The 17,039-nt window shown below is 43.0% G+C and overlaps 1 protein-coding gene across 5 annotated transcripts in view; it reads left to right on the plus strand.

Moving 5' to 3' along the window:
- ndrg4 (NDRG family member 4) overlaps positions 1-17,039 on the plus strand; it is a 120,505-nt gene that overhangs the window by 87,643 nt on the left and 15,823 nt on the right. For all 5 annotated transcript variants that reach the window (XM_052027983.1, XM_052027984.1, XM_052027981.1 and 2 more), the window contains 7 exons: positions 3,727-3,847; positions 5,090-5,152; positions 9,484-9,544; positions 10,626-10,712; positions 12,266-12,322; positions 14,943-15,046; positions 16,612-16,668. In XM_052027983.1, the coding sequence (XP_051883943.1) occupies positions 3,727-3,847; positions 5,090-5,152; positions 9,484-9,544; positions 10,626-10,712; positions 12,266-12,322; positions 14,943-15,046; positions 16,612-16,668 (550 nt within the window). The remainder of the gene's footprint in view (positions 1-3,726; positions 3,848-5,089; positions 5,153-9,483; positions 9,545-10,625; positions 10,713-12,265; positions 12,323-14,942; positions 15,047-16,611; positions 16,669-17,039) is intronic.

Raw genomic sequence — 17,039 nt, forward strand, 5'->3', positions numbered from 1 at the left:
TCTTTACATTGGTCAAGGCTCATGTGCAGACTGCAAACAGACGCAGGCACAGTTTGTTTAATGTATGGGTACAGACCACCTGCAGACACAGAGTGAGGTTATGCATACTGGAACAGGTACAGATTTTGTACTATACAGGCACAGGATGCATACAGATAGGCACAGCTTGTACACTGATCCAAGCGATCTGCTCCACTTAATGTGGTGAGTGACTGATAAGCTGCTATGTCATATTGCAGTATCCAAGGACAGACACAGTCCTGATCAAAGCATTGTGGAAGGTGACTGATGGCTTCATTTACTCATACAGACAGCAACTTTATGCAGCTTTGTCACATGGGTAATTTGAACACATTCTGCTGTAATTCATTGACTATTTTCCACCCCGCACGAGCTTTGTTCTGTTCTGCTGAAGATTCCTACATTGTCCTCTGGCTGACCTCTAGCACTTGATCAAGCAGCTCAGTGAGTGTGAAAGGGCTTTAACTGTGAGGAGCAGGGGTGAATGTGGAAACGGAGCATTGAGGCTCTACCCTGTCCTCATCGTCAGGACACCTTCTAGCTGTAATCACTTATAATGCAGATCTCAGTGTAGTAACATTTCAACAGAGAGTAATTTGTTCCTAGATCCCACAACTAAATGTGTTTGAGAATACTGGCTGGTGATTGTATTCACCCCCTTAATTTCAGCTCCATTGACTTCAGTGGAACTACAGCCAGTAACTACTATTCGTCCATGCCTTTAGCACTGGTGACCTTTGTCAAATTTCTCTCCCCATACTGTTTACATCAGTGAGATGCATTCTGGTTCTTAAGCACTCCTATGCTTCACTATTAATAGATCTTTTTTTAAACAAAAAGGAAAGAAAGAGATTAGGCTTTTGGCAGATAATTAGGCTATTACTTACAGTTACTACAGTCACCCACACAAATCGAATCTCATTGCCTTGCATCTTGACTCAGTTCACAAAGGCATTCTACCACATTGAACTCAACACTCAACATATCATTCCGCTCCTGACCCTTTTGAGGAGTCTCTTCATTCTGTCCAACTCCCCATGCTATCAAAGAGGCACTTCTCCTTTCTGATATGGAGGTGGAATTAACTGATCATGGTGATAGAGTGGATATGGGGTCGGAATTTCAAATCTGCCCGAGACAGTGTTTCAGGGTGGGCTGCGCCATCGGTGGCGAGCAATTTATGGCAATGGCCAAAACTGATAGATTCGACCTTCCAAATGGCTTTTCTAGGATGATGACAGACAAGTAGGCTTTTCAGATAATGAAGTCATCGGCATTGAATCATTGATAAAGCTAAGCAACAATTAGACTTGGGCTGATGCGGTGAGTAATAGTCACACCATACAGCTGTAATGAGCTTAAACGCTTTGCCGAAATGTTCAGTAGCGATCTCATTCCTAATTGACTCACCCGAGGATGAAGAAAAGTTTAACTGAGCCTCCCAGTCCAATGAAGTAATGTGGTGACAAAATCAAGGGAGAGACTAAGTGATTCTGTGATGAGTGACTCATCTGAAACCCCGAAGTCTTTCTACCATCTACTCAACCTAAATCACCAATGTACTGGAACATCCTAGGTGTCTGGTTAAGTGCAGCTTCGACAACACTCAAGAAACTTGACCCTTACCATTGGCTTCTCAAGGGCAGTTAGTGGTGGGCAATAAATACCGGTCTTGTTAGCCCAAATCACAAAAAATGAATAAATTTTAAAAACTCCAGGGCTAGCTAATCTTGACTGAGACCCTTTCCATACCTTACTAGCATAATGTGGTTACGGTTTGCACCAGCTACAGAATGCACTACAGTACCTCACTAAGGTTTCTTCACCTGCACCTCCAAATCTGGGATTTCACTATTAAGTAGGACAAGGGCAGAAGGCATATGGGGAAACCATCATCTACACCTTATCCTCCAGGTCATACATCTTCCTGACCAGGGCATATTTTGCCATCCCTCATTGTCTCCAAGGCAAAATCCTGAAATCCTTTACCTGGGAATACCTCCTCTAGGTGACTGCAGGAGTGCAAAAAAAAAGTGGCTCACCGCCATCGTCTGAGGAATGGTCATTGAATATTCCCCTTGTTCAGGGTGCCCACGTCCTATGTATGACTGAATTGAAAGATAACAACCTGGGGCACTTAAGTGATTACAAGAGATGTTAAAGTAGAACTAGGTGTTGCTGTATGTCACCAAGTCAGGTGATGTTTCTAAAGAGTAGCATGTTAAAATGGAAAGGTAGAGGCTGATGGTAGATGATTGGGAGAGGACAGCAGATGTACGCATGGACAGATAGATATTCTAATCACCCTTGGACAAGTAGAACAACAATTTGAGCCAAACAAAAGAGGACAAATATTAGAGGATAGTGTGGCCTGTTGTCTCGAAGGCTTCATGGAATTGGAAAAGGATAAATAGCCATTTTTCACCCAATGCATTTTCACTTACTATGTGATCTTGGATGTGATGTTGGTTAGGTCTGCTTCATAGAACCATAGAATTGATGTGTGCTGAAGGGTTTATTCAGCCTACGAGAGCCCCTGGCAGAGCAATTCTGTCAGTCCCATTTCCCCTACTCTTTCCCCAAAGCCCTACAAATTAATTTCTCTTGAGTGTTGATCCAGTTCCCTTTGATTCAACCATTTTCAATGATTGATACTGCTCCTACTACCCATACAGGCAGCGAATTCCAATTCAAAAGTACCCTCTAAATAAAAGTATTTTCCTCGTATTACCTGTGTATCTTTTGCCCAAAATGTTAAATCTGTGCCTCTGTCCTTGAACCATCTACAAATGCAAACAACTTCCCTCTTTCAACCCAATCTAATCCACTATGTTTTCTACAGCTCTATCAAATCTCCTCTTGACCTTTGTTCCAAGGATCTTTTTTTTCCAGTCTAACCTAATAGCTGGAATTTTTCATCCCTGGAATCATTCTGGGGAAACTGTTTTTGTGTAATGGCATGGACAAAACCAGTTATGGAATCAAACTAAATTGTAGGAGATTAGGGGTAAATTTTAGAGGCAAAAATAAGTTTGTGAGGTTAGGAGAGGAAGTGGTGATTGGAAATATGCTGGTAATTTGTATATACAGAGAGATAAAGGGTGGATTTTAAAAAGGAGGGATGATGAGACGGTATGGTAAGTTCAAAGGAAGAATCACAATTACAACCAATGGGAGGGCTGGAAAGGTGAGCTTGAGCCTCAGCAGGTTAATGGGATCAATATCATGGGAGCAGAAGATGGGTCCTACGCTGGCATCTTGGAACCATTTTTATAGTGGAGATGGTGAAATACATTTTATCACAATACTGCTTTGTTTGAAAGCCTCCACAATCACTTCACACCTGCAGCAGCTGCCACACCCCTAGCTGCTGAACCCTTAGCTTATGGATAGTACAGGAAGGACAGAGACTATAGGGCTAGGAAGGGGTAGGGCCGAGGCTACAGGGCTAGGAAGGGGTGAACCTTATGGGAAGCTTGACTTGATGGGCAAGGAAATGGGGAGGTACAGGAAGACACACACCAAGAGATACGCCTCCAACTGATCTAATGGGATTAAATGCAGTTGTGGGAAGGATGAATTTATGTGGCTCCACCCACATGTTGTGGTACTGTCAGAGCTGCTCTCACTCTTCTGATACTCTCTGGAACTGCCAATGGTAAAGCCTGCTGCTAGGTATAATGGAGCATCCCTTTCTTTTCCCAGATAAACTCTGCTTCAACACATTCTTCAACTTTGAGGACATGCAGGAAATCACCAAGCACTTTGTTGTGTGCCATGTGGATGCCCCTGGCCAGCAGACAAATGCCTCACAATTCCCTGCAGGGTGAGTCTCACTGACATTTTGAATCAACTGAGAACAGCTTCAAATTCTTGCAGTTTAATAACCAGGGTCTGGTCGTAGTTCTTTCTCCATATTTTGTATCACTCAGCTCTTTGGATTAATTCTAGCCAGTGACCCACATTATTAATTGATGCATATATAAACCATTTGAGCCCCTTGATTATGATATTGCCCTGTAACCAACTCCCCAGCATTCTATGTAAGTCATCAATTCATAGGTTTATTGCCTTGCTTTATTGTCCTTGAGCAGGTGTCTTTGGCTGCTTTTGTGGTCTGTTGCAGCTTACAGAGTCCCACAATGCCAACGGATAGAGTTCAAGATTTTTGACTCTGCAGCAAAGAAGGGTGGCAGTATTTGCGCATGTTGGGTGATGCATTACTTCATGGTGGTTTTCCTTGCTTGGATTGTGGCACTCTCTCCCATTTGGGAATGTTTGAAATTCTGTCCCTTGTACAAACGTATTTCAACACATATGAGGTCCAGTGACTGGGTTTTTTTAACCTTCTCTATTCAGTAGGTAAAACATTGCTGCCAAATGCCATGGGGCAAGAGGTTGTCCCCATGGCCCTTCATAACTTTGGTCTACAACCAGGTGAATTGATTGTTCAGTTGTTTAAGCTATTTTTCCAGTCTTACCAAAGTAATATAATAAAACTAGAAGAATTACCAAAGGATGTATCTTCATTTACGGGGCATCTTTCCTGACCCATTCATGATCTCCAAAAAAACACAGGTTTCTGCACAATAAGCTTCAACCAACATAGATACAATAATGATCAATTAATCTGTTTTAGTGATGTTGATTGAGGAATAAATATTGATCAGGACATGAGAGATAAGTTGCCTTCTCTTCAAAATAGGGTGATTTTTTTCATTCACGTCAGAAGTCAGATAAGGTTTCAGTTTGACATCTCATCCAAAAGGTGCTCCTCTAATACTACTGCAGCCTTTTAGTACTATACTGGAAGGTCAGCCAAGAATTTTGTGCTCACCGGAGTTGTATTTCAACCCACAATTCTTCAGATGTAGAGCTACAAACAGAGTTGCACCAATACCACAAAATTTCTATATATTCCCAACCTGCTTCATTGCGTTTTTGTGTCCCAGCGCTTGTAATTTTTGTGATATATCAGTGTTTGTTATATTGTTTCCAGAGATCTTTTTTATGTAAAGAGGGTCTGTGCCCACACCAACTGTTTTTATGTGCTGTATTCTTCCTTCAGGTACCAGTTCCCAACCATGGACCAGCTAGCTGCCATGTTGCCAAGTGTAGTTCAGCATTTTGGGTGAGTCATTATGCACGTTGCTAAGTACTGTGTCTCAAATTAACATGTTGTTAACGAATTTAGCATCTCAAGTGAATGATATTTGTTGCTAAGCACCTAATATCTCTAATGAACAGCATTTGCTGAACATCCCGTAACTAATTAATGAGTTATAAGGAGACACTGGATAGGCTGAGGGGTCACCTTTATAGAGATTTATAAAATCGTGAGGGGCATAGAGAAGGTAGATGGTCACAGTCTTTTTCCCAGGGTAGACGAGTCGAAAACTAGAGGGCATAGGATTAGAATTATTTAATAGATTTAAAGGGGACCTGAGGAGCAAGTCTTTCATACAGAGGGTGAGGGGTAGATGGAATGAGATGCCAGAGGAAGTGGTAGAAGTAGTGCAATTCCAACATTTAAAAGACATTTGACAGTTACGTGGAAAGGAAAGGTTTGGAGGGATAGGGGCCAATTGCAGGCAATTGAGAATAGCTCAGATAGGCACTATAGTCGGCATGGATGATTTGGGCCAAAGGGCCTATTTCCGTACTGTATAATTCCGCTCCATTGCTATTAATAGGACAAAATTTTTGGAAGTGGACAACATCATGCATTGGTTATCGTGCCATGCATTTAGGGCAAAATATTTTTGTGTCCAATGTGGGTGAATCCTTCATGCTTTTGTGGGTGAATTGCACCAATGTGATAAAACTGCACTTGGCACAACACACAAAAGTCAACGGCACAACTTTGTGTATTAGGCACTAATGCAAAAAGCACAAAGAGTCTGCATGAATGACATTGGTCTTGGTGCAGCACTTGCCTTGGACCTTTCCCATTGAACTTTTATTGCGTTTGATTGATAAATGATGTGGACCACTCGCAGAGAATTGCTAATGCCCCTTTCAGAGGAGTTGCATTAGGTAAAGGGCTGCTCGGGCACTATTCAGTTAGCTGTGGAGTTTGTGACACAGGAGCTATGAAACTGCCAAGTGCCACAGGAGTGGACTCTAAACTGGATTGGCTACTTTTGGTGAACTATATGCACCTTATTATCACTTTGTCATGTGTACTTCAGTGATGGTTCAGTAGGGTGCACTGAGTGAATGGGAGTTACAGGAAAGGGATTGTAGGTAGAACAAGACCTGCTGGACAAGTGGAGCAAGGCCTTGTATTTGTAGACCCCCATAACCCATGGATCTATAGAGAAGCATGTTCCTACCTCCAGTTGTCTGAGCAGCTGTATTTCTGGAGGCTAAGGTTTTCGGAGGAAGGGGTGACAGGTATATGTAACTTCCTGCACACCCAAGCTCCAGCTTTGCCTCTGTACATGCGCTGCTCCAACTGTAGCAAGGGTCACTATCACCCTCGGGCTGTGGTGGCAGCTGATCGTTGGCATTCATCACTAACTGCTGCTTATTGTTGCATTTAGGGCATAATTAATGCTTCCTACTCAAGGAAAAGATACTGACTCCTCCTTTAGAGTCTGTCGGTCGTCATGGGTGAGGATTGTGGGACTCCTGAAGGATCAGAACGATGTGCTGCACCCATGATGCATCAGGCTCCTTATGTGGACTCCACATAAATCGCAAAGGCGTTCACTCCCTGAATGTGCAACTGGTTGGTGCCGGGTTTCTGGGGAGCTTGTACTTTAATCCCAAACAGTACATGGAGGGCTGGCTCTCGGGTAACCAGGGCTATCCCTTCCTTTCTTGGCACTTCATCATTTTGGACTGCTGCTGGTACCAGGTGCCTGGTGGTGATTGTAAGTAGTGTCCTCAAGCTGAGATTCTGATTGACCTGGGATGCCCTGCAGCATTCTCCAAAGAAGATCTGATACTTTGTCATTGTCTGGTCATAATGAGGGCTCAGCTCTTGCCTGAAGTCCACTAGGACAACGGCGATGATGATGATGGGGAGGAGGGGGAGGAGGAGGATGAGGAGTAGGCAGAGCACCAGATTGAGAAGGAGAATGTCACCAGACAGTAACAAAGGGAATCCCCTCTCTAAATGTGTGCCGGGGCATGCCTTGTAGCCTGGAGATCCTCCTGTTAACCCCACCCGACCAGCTCCACACCCAGGTAGGGAGACAATAACCAGAGCATGGGCAGTCCACCTTGTCACACATAGCTTTGGGATTAGCCAGCTGTCATAGAGCAGTACAGCACAATACAGGCCCTTCGGCCCACAATGCTGTGCTGACCTTTAAACCTCGCCTAAGACTATCTAACACCTTCCTCCCACATATCCCTGTATTTTAAATTCCTCCATATGCTTATCTAGCAATCTCTTGAATTTGACCAATGTACCTGCCTCCACCACCACCCCATGCAGCACATGGTACCACTATGACAGTGCAGTGTATGTATGGGAGCAACTGCAGCTCCTTGGAACCTCAAACCATAAAATGGGAAGACTAAGGAATTTGTATACTTTCCATAATGCCACTTTTCATCCTTTCATCCCGAAAGCCTCTGAAATCAGAATTATTCCTACGTGGACCAAAACTGATAAATCCCATTATCAGAGTCTTGGCTTAAAAAGCTAAGTTTGGAAGTATCTCTTTGCTAAATATTGCAGCAATGATTGGTGTTCTTTTGGCTCTGTGGTATGTATATCCAGTACAGCTATCCATGTTGTTTTGCTGGGTTACATTGCTCACTTCTGGCTGCAAGTAAGCTGGTAGAAGTCTGCTCCCTTGTACTGGTGAGGTAGCAGGTTACCATGAAGGTGGTCTGTAGCTACTCTTTGGCTGGAACATGCGCTGTCTTGTCAGGAATGACAGCAATCTGAACTAGCTGGCTGTGGACCACAAGTGAGGGACTGTGGAGAGCAGATTCTGGTGCACAGAACCATTAACATTCTCTTGTGACAAGGCATCCAATGGCCTTGCCCCTTGGAGAAATGCAAACTGCTCTGTTGCCATCGCTGCCAGCTTCCTGATGACTTTTCTTCACACAGACTCTGGGTAGGCTCTGCCTGTGTTGCCATGGAAGCTGAAACTAGTTCCATCAACTGTTACACCATGTGTGTATCACTGCCTGCTGGCATGGAGCTGCCCATCACTCCCCCTGCAGGAGCTTGGAGGAGGATGCCCAAAGGCTCTGTGGTATTGTTTGCAGGTGATGTGGTAGAGAAGATAACTTGTCAAGTGTAATCATACACATTCCCATCACCTTCTAATGTAGGCTTCCCTATAGGACCTCTTGCCCAAGCCCTCTGAGGTAGATCTACTATATGAACACACCCTTGGGATCCTGCATATCAGCTTCTATATTCGTCTAACCTACCCGTAGCTTGCTAGTGCCAGGCGTTTCGCCATGCACACCCCTAGCTAAACCTGTCAGTGCCAATGATGATGGTATGGTTTTGGGCAAATGTAATTTCCTGTGAATCTACAATGCTAAAAGACCAAAGAACATGATAATGATGAATGCAAGGTGCTGTTAATTGGAGTGACCGGCAGATATGTGGATGGACAAAAGCAGAATATATTGTGTAATGAGGGGAGGAGGAATCTGAAAGGACAGATTAGATACAGTACTTGCCTACCCTTTATATCCTCTGGTCCTACTGGGGTTATCGGCTGTACTGCACCTAAGTCCACAAGTTAGAGTGTCCATTCCTCCATCTGGAAGATGACCTTTGATACCTGTCAGGCTTATCCTGAAAGACAAAGGGATCATCAGTGTGTCGACTATGCGATGATGGTGGCTGCCAGAGTGGAATAGCTCTGTGTGTGTGTGTTTGTTGTGTGTCTGAAAGGGCTCTTCAGCCAGGCAGGATATAACCTGACTGGTAGGGTTATGCTATGGAAAGAGATGATGCTCAGCAGGTCAGGCGGCACTGCTGAGTATTATCAACATGCCACACATCACAAGTGAGCATTAAATACATGCTACAAAAGACTGCAATTTGAGGTCATTGAGTTTTATTGACCCCAGCGTTGAAAAGGCAGTAAGTTATTTGATTGGAGAAAGAACTCATGGATAATAGATCTTGTAGTCTCAGTACATTTTAGGAAGAAACAATTGTATTTGTTTCTCCTTGTCTTTGCAGACTAGTGTGCTAAAAAAGCAATATTTGGTCCACTCCTCTACAGTGGTTAGACTGAAACTCTGCAGAGGGCACATTGTGGGCAGGGTTATTTGGATATAAACCAGCATAATAGATGGGCTGGTAAGATACAAGCCTTCATGCTCTGCACCTTGGATGAATATGTATGTATTCCATGGTGGTCAGGCCATGCTATAGTACAGTCGTGGCCTTTTGCAGACAGGACAGACCATGCTGACCAATTGTTTCATGTGGTTTACTCAGATGTTACATGACGTCTTGTTTTCCTCCAGATTTAAGAGTATTGTCGGAATTGGAGTGGGAGCTGGAGCCTATGTCCTTGCCAAATTTGCTGTGAGTGTCTAAGCATTGCTTTATAGCTAAAGCAATGCCCTATCAGTATACTTGTAAAACGTATTTAAATTATGTATGCAATATATATTCTCCACCCTGAACCCCCATTCTTACCCTCCCTCCCCCCAACTGCTCTCAGCACTTTCCACAAACGAGTGGTGTTGTGGCCAATTAAAGACTTTTTTACTGCTGAGGGCACCATTGTGGGACTCGCGGAGGGATTCGCTTGCACTGTGGATTAGGGAGTGGGTGCAGAGGGTGGTCAGAGAGGTAGTGGGTAGGCAGAGAGTAGATCCCAATTTTTACTTAACTTCCTGTAAAGTGTTCCAAATGTTACTAAAATTTAGAGCTTTTTTTTCCTCATTTGCTATCTGTGGAAATTCTTAAGTCTTTTTGACTTGTCAGCCTTTCTGGTGTCACTAATTTTGCTGAATACTGCAGGTCCATATAGCTGGTGGCTGGAAGCGAAAGGCAGATCCACACTCAATACCTGCTTGATCTTTTTGGCAATATGTGCTTTGTGCTCAGTGGCAAGCCCTGCCCCTTCACCACTGCCAGAAAAATCCAGGCCTTTGAGTTTATGGAGCAGGAAAAGTTACTCAGTTTGTCCAAGTTATGGATTAGTGTTCTGATAAAGTTTTATCTCCCTCACCTTATCTCTGGCATACTGACAGACCCACCGATATTTTCCAGCACACTTCTTACTAAATTATGTTTTGCATCTTGAGTGTATGGCCTACTCTCTTTGTTTTACTTTACTGTGCTACTGGGCTACTTTGAAAGATGGTATTGTATATAATTTCTTTACTTGTTTTTAAAATGGATTTACCAGTAGACGAAGGAATTTCAAACCATTGCATAAACATGTCTGTCGATAATGTTACCACTCATTACATTCCTGGTTTTTGAGCACTGAGCACACTTAAATCGACTCGGCTCTACAGGTCTGTCTTGCATTGCCCTGTCAAACAAAGCTTCTTGTGGACTGTCTTGTGCAGGAATCTCCTGTGCCCTGGACACTTTCAATCTAATGTCTCTCACACTGGTTATGCTGGACTTACTTGGCTGTGTGTTCTTTCAGTTGATTTTCCCAGACCTGGTGGAGGGAATGGTCCTTGTCAATATTGATCCCTGTGGAAAGGGCTGGATTGACTGGGCAGCAACTAAGGTCAGTGCACACGACTGTCTAACTGCAATATATAATAGAACATACCATCATCTTGCTCTTTGATGATTTTAAACTGGAAAACAGAAATGAGGCATTGTAAATGTAATTTCAAACCAAATTAAATGGTTGTAATAAAATCTCTGAATCAAGAACCGGAGTTCGAATTAGGGACCTAACTGGTTTACATACAGATGGGATACCCAAACTACAGCCTAAATTTGACTATTACAGCTCTTAACTTGGGTCACAGAAGGGGAGTGCTCCTAAAGAGGAATCTCTGATACTCAATGTACTGGGCCCAAAGTGCTGTGTGTAATAATTGGTCACCCACCATTGGAGAGAGGAGATCATGGAGGCAAGATACAAGTTGCAGATGGGATTTCCAGGGTTGGGGTTGGGTCAGAGAGAGTGTAAATGCAGATGATAGTGTGGGGTGGGGGGGGGGCAGAGTTGGTGGTGAGAGGACTGAGAGATGTTGAACAGATTGTAATAGAGGGGAAGGCTGAGGGCATTGAGGGACAGGGAGTGAGGGGAAGAGTGCAGTGGGTCATTCATTGGTAATGAAAAGTTAAAACCGGCATCTACACTGAGGAAGGTGAATATCTCAGACCCTCCAGTATTGGCCAACTAAGATCTGTTTCCACTCTGACCTGAAAATGGCCCTCCAAATCTCAAATGTTTTGGAATCCCAAATGTGTAGAATAATTATTACCTGGGAATGGTTTATGGTCTAGAACCTATTCATGAATTTAAATGATGACATGTATAACTTGAATTTTCAGTTTTAGCAGTAATAAATATCAGGTGTGCAGTATTTACTTTTTTATTCATTTTGCTTTAGGAATGTCATTTTTTTGCTTTCAAATGGGCATTATGCTGGTAGGTTAACTGGCTACTGAAAGTTACCTCCCGTGTTGTGGTAGAAGAATCAGAGGGGAATTGAGCTGAGGAGGGATAAGCAGGATAATGGAGCTGAAATAAACTCTGAACTGAATGCCCCCCTTCTATGTCGCAAGGAGATGCTTGTATCATCTCCTGACCAATCCTACGTGTTTGTGGGATGCGCAGGTCAGTGGTGTGACCATTGTGAGAAAGGCCAGTGGAATAAAAGTTGAGGGGTCAAAAAACACAAGGTGTTCACTATTACAAGGAAGAATGTAAATATTTTGTCAAAGAGGTAACGAATGAGTTTGTAATAATTATTGATTTCTGTTTAGTTGCATTTTATCAATACCCTTGAATGTTCTTTGAATTACTGTAATATCTAATTTTGCTGAACAGAGATGAAAATGGAGAAATCACCCCGAAAAGTGAGGCAAAGTAAAAACTGAAAAATTAAAACCATAATTATGCTCGGGGACATTTGGAGAGTTACCATTACAATTTAAATAAGCGGTCTTTTTCTCAGTGGTAAAAGCAGTGTTGTATGAATCCATATTCATGGTTCCTCTGCAGGTTTAGCTTAGATAGTGGATTGGTGTAGAGAAATATTGTCCTTCGGGAGACTGGAGAATGCGGAGGGTGAAGCTCATTGCTCTTCTGTTTGTTGACAGCTCTCGGGTCTGACCAGCTCACTCCCTGACACTGTCCTGTCACATCTCTGCAGCCAGGTAAGCTGATACTGCATAAACAGCAGGGGCATGGCTTCCTGCCATGTTGTCTAATAGGAATACTTCACCATCTTGTCTCAGGATGGTCAACCTTTGCTCATTGGAATGAGATTTGCTATCTTGGTTTACAAAATATATATTAAATGTTGAATATTTCACTTTGATTTTGAGCTGGGAAGGCGGGTGGAAACTGTGCTCTGAGTATAAGGCCTCTGGGTGACTTTTCATTCAGCTGCCTGCCCTGAACTAGTGGAACTGGGCTGTGGAAATTGATACCAAAGGAAGGTTTCCAACAACAAGTAATTTGGGGAGGGGGTTGTAGGAAGGTTCTCACTGGAGGGGGACCTGTGGGTGAAAATCAAGTATGTGAGGAGTTCAGCTTCTGTTGTGGAACTTGGTAGATCTCCCCTTCGTCTTCAGCTTGATGAAAAAAATTTTACATTTTGATTGGAGTAGCCTCTTTGCCCTTCCCAAAGGCAACTAACCTGGCTACCTTTGGCATTTCACCCTCTGAAATGAGTCATAATACGGGTAGGTCCCATGGGCAAAAGAGAAGAAAAATTTATTTAAATGCATGGGGGCACTTCAGGAACTTGCGGGTTAAGTGGCCAATAGCAGCAAAGCATCAAATACCGAGCATGCTTGCAATGGGATGCCACTTGCTTGATTTACACTGGGTGTCAAAATTGGTGTCTTTAATATCTAAAGGTGCAGCTTTTCTCTCCCTCCCCCCTCCCCCCTCCCCCATTCCTGCCCCTGGGATATCTGTCTGGCATGCCCTGCTTTAAAACTGAGAAACTAATATAATAGGCCATTGCCCACAACGTGGGGAACACCAAGTTTGGAAAAAATTAATGTTGAGAACAGGGTAAAATGAATTTCAGAGCTCAGCATGAGAAACGATATGGCAGGAGGATAGGATGCAGTTTAATAATTTAGAGTTGAATGTGATAATTCCGATGCAGTGTAAAAATTGGGATATATTTTTGTTGGGTATTTGGTGATTAGATACAATACCATAATCAGGTTAGTGTGAATATTAAGGCACAGTGTAATGACTTCAGTTAAACAATTTTGATACATTTGATAGTTAGCACACACTGTATCTTATCACCCTGTCTGCTAAGTGTTAGGTTGTAATTTGTTAGGATATGGTGAAGTAGCTAGAATATTGTGTGGCAGTTAAAATGTATGTGTTAATAAACAGTGCAATTAATTATCTTACACTGCAGGAGTTAGGATTGGAAGTGACTGAAACAGTCAGGAAGTGATTTTTTTATTTATTTGCTGAGCTATTTGAAATGAAAACTGACTTTTCTGTCAACGTGATGCATGCTGTATCAACAGAAAACTGGCCCGTTTGTACAGCACTTGACACATCCTGCAGAACCACCTGTGCTCAGTGTGAAATATCAGTCTTTAACTGAGCAGAGTGCAAGGTTTAAACACTCAGAGAGGATTATGACAAAACAAAATCAGCAAGTTTCTCCTCAGTGAATAAAGATCTGGATGCAATAGACCATTTCAATAAATATTACTATTTGCAGTTACCTTCTTCCTGCCCAGGCTATCGCTGTGCATGTCAGAGTTCATCCACTTCTATAGTTTTAGTGTCCAATTCAATGGAACTTCAGACAGAAGTGTGAATTCGTACAAAGACATGAGCGATCAGAGTAACCCATTCTTGTTTGCATGTTTACTAGCCTAATTCATGGGATGAGAGAGCTTCCCTTATATAAGCAGCTAAAAAAGTGAAATCTTTATTCCTTGGGGTTTCGAAGAATGAGTGATCTAATTGAAAGATTGAAGGTCCTATGGGGTTCATGATACAGTAGATGCTGAGATGTTTCTCTTGTGGAAGAACCTTAAACAAGGGGATATAGTTACAAGATAAGGAGGTGGACTGAGGTGCATAGGAGTTTCTTCTTGCAGAGCATGGTGAATCTCTGGAATTTGCTACCCCAGGGGATTGTGAAGGCTATATCATTGAAGTTATTTAAAAGGGAGGTAGATGAATTTTTGAAAGATTGGGGAGTTGAGAGCTTTGAGGAACTGGCACGGAAGAGTTGAGGCCTGGGGTAAATCAGCCATGATCTTATTGAATGGCGGGCTAGGCTTGAGGGGCAGGTGATCTATTGCTGCTCCTGTTGTGTTCTTTGGTCGTGTATATTGGCTAACACCACCACAGACTGATCGTCATATCACATATTGCTGTCTGCAGAGTTTCTGTGGTAACAGAGGCATTTGTGAAGCATTTTGAGATGTGCGTGAGAGAGTGGATAAGCTGCTGCATAAATTTATGGGGTTTCTTTGTTGAATCGGTTGATGACAGCTAGAAAAACCAAATAAGGACAACAACTGGCTATCAAAACTCTGCACCTTCCCCTCATCCCTCTCCAAGAACAATCAGTTTGTAATTGAAAGCTAATGATGAAGTTCCTAAGTGTGCTTCCATGAGTGAGCCACCGTGGTACTACATACCCAGTCAGTAATACCCAGCAGTGACTCGATGGCTTCTGAGAAGAGTTAAGATTAATTGATTTCTTTTGGTAAAAGCAGTAGGTGGAGCCTTTAGTCAATGGAATATTGTGTAACTGTGCCTTTCCATCCCTAATCCCAGGAGGAGTTAATGAACAATACGGAGCTGGTGCAGAGCCTGCGACAGCAGATAGGAGCCAACATCAACCAGAGCAATCTGCAGCTCTTCTGGAACATGTACAACAGGTAGCTGTCACAGATGGTATTCAGTACAACCGTAGATTCACAAACACTTCTCAAAGTCGGCAGTAGAGATACAGAAGCTCCTCTCTCTGGGTTACAGCATCACAAACTACCTCTACTTCCGTGCACTGTCACAGAAGTTCATCAGGGCAGTGTCCTAGGTTCAACCATCATTAACTCCTTTATTAATGACCTGTTCACTTGCATCCCACTGATAAGGTCAGAAATGTGAACGTTCATTGAGGGTTGTACAATATTCATTACCACTAGGCAACCTAGGCAAGCGGCCAATGTAACATGAAGGCATAGACTGATAAATGGGAAGTAACATTCATCAGAAGTCCCAAGTAATGACTGTCTGCAGCAAGAGAGTGTCCAGCCAACCATTCAACTGTTTGTGTTGGCAAGGCCCCCCACCATCCACATCTTGAAAGTCATTGTTGACCAGAAAGTTAACAAGACCAGCAATGTAAGAACAATGGTGACGTGAGCAGGTCAGAGGCTAGGTATTCCAGAGTGAGTGACTCAATTCCTGGCTCCCCAAAGCTTTTCCATAATCTATAGCATAGAAATGGAAAGAAATACTTCTGCATTTGAATGATTGCCTCTCTAGCAGTATCAAAAAACTTGACACCATCCAGCATAAATGACTGTCATCCATCCACCTCCAATGCACCCCAGCTGCTGATGAATTGCCTTTACAAAATCCTCTGCAGCAATTTGCCAAGGTTTCTTTGCCAGCGCTTCGCAACTTGCAACCTCTATCACAAGGGAGGACAAGGGTAGCAAGTACATAGGAACCATCACTGGCACGTTTTCCTCTCAGTCATACAATAACCTGGAAATATCCCACCATTCCTCCATCATTGCTGGCTAAATCCTGGGACTCCTTATCCAACAGCACCGAGTGAGTACCTTCACCAAAAAGACTGCATAATGGTGACTCACTTTCTCAGGGTCAGTTAGAGTGGGCAATAAAAGCCAGTTATACCCATGTCCTATAAACAGATAAGGAGAGAAGTTGTACCTTGGATCAAATTGACGTACCTCAATGTAGTCGTCACTGTTACAAGTGCCCCTCAGTGCAGATTACAACATTGCAGCTTTACCTCTGTCTTAGATACACCCCAAACAGATAAAACTACCACAGATGCACACCAATAAAGGCAACATTATGCCAGGCACATCTTCAGGCAAGCATCACGATACAAGACTCCTATGGTATCCTGACTGAACAATACTTGGGGAATATCTTCATCATCAAACTGTAGCAGTTCAAGAGAACAGCTAGTCACCATCTTTTCCAGGATTATTAGGGAGGATAACAAATATTGGCCTTCCCAGTGAAGCCTGTGTCCTTTTAAATTGAATTTTAAAAATACTGTCATCAATACACCTCAATGCAGATAACGCTGCCACAGTTAGATGTGGGCAAAGATGAAGCTTCTATAGTTGCAGATGGATTCAGGTAGCCACAATCTAAAGATGGGGTTTAGATGGTCCTATATTTAATGGGACCAAAATATGATTACTTAAAAATAATTATCTGAACAAATTCTTCTCCACAGTCGTAGGGATTTGGAAATGAACAGACCTGGAAGTGTAGCCAATGCCAAGACTCTGCAGTAAGTCTTCATTATTCCCTTCCTCTGGATTAGCATCCTCTCCGACCCCACAGCCTGACTACACTCACCTGTTCTTGTATTTCATTTAATTGTCATGAAATTCTCAAATAATTAACAATTGATTATTGTTATATTCTTCTCCATTTATGTCCAGCCTGTACATCCCCCTCACTGAACACAATCTGAAGGAGAATATTCTGGACAACAATCCTTGTAAGGAGTGGCAAACACTCCTCACTGGTCACAGTGCAAGGAATATACAGGTTTATACCCCCATCGCTGGCCCCAGTGTGAGGGTTTGTCCCATCGCTGGCTCCAGTGTGAGGGTTTATATGCCCATTAATGCCCCCCGTGTGAGGGGTTATATGCCC

This window comes from Pristis pectinata, chromosome 13, assembly GCF_009764475.1.
Source record: "Pristis pectinata isolate sPriPec2 chromosome 13, sPriPec2.1.pri, whole genome shotgun sequence".
In the NCBI taxonomy this organism is placed as follows: domain Eukaryota; kingdom Metazoa; phylum Chordata; class Chondrichthyes; order Rhinopristiformes; family Pristidae; genus Pristis; species Pristis pectinata.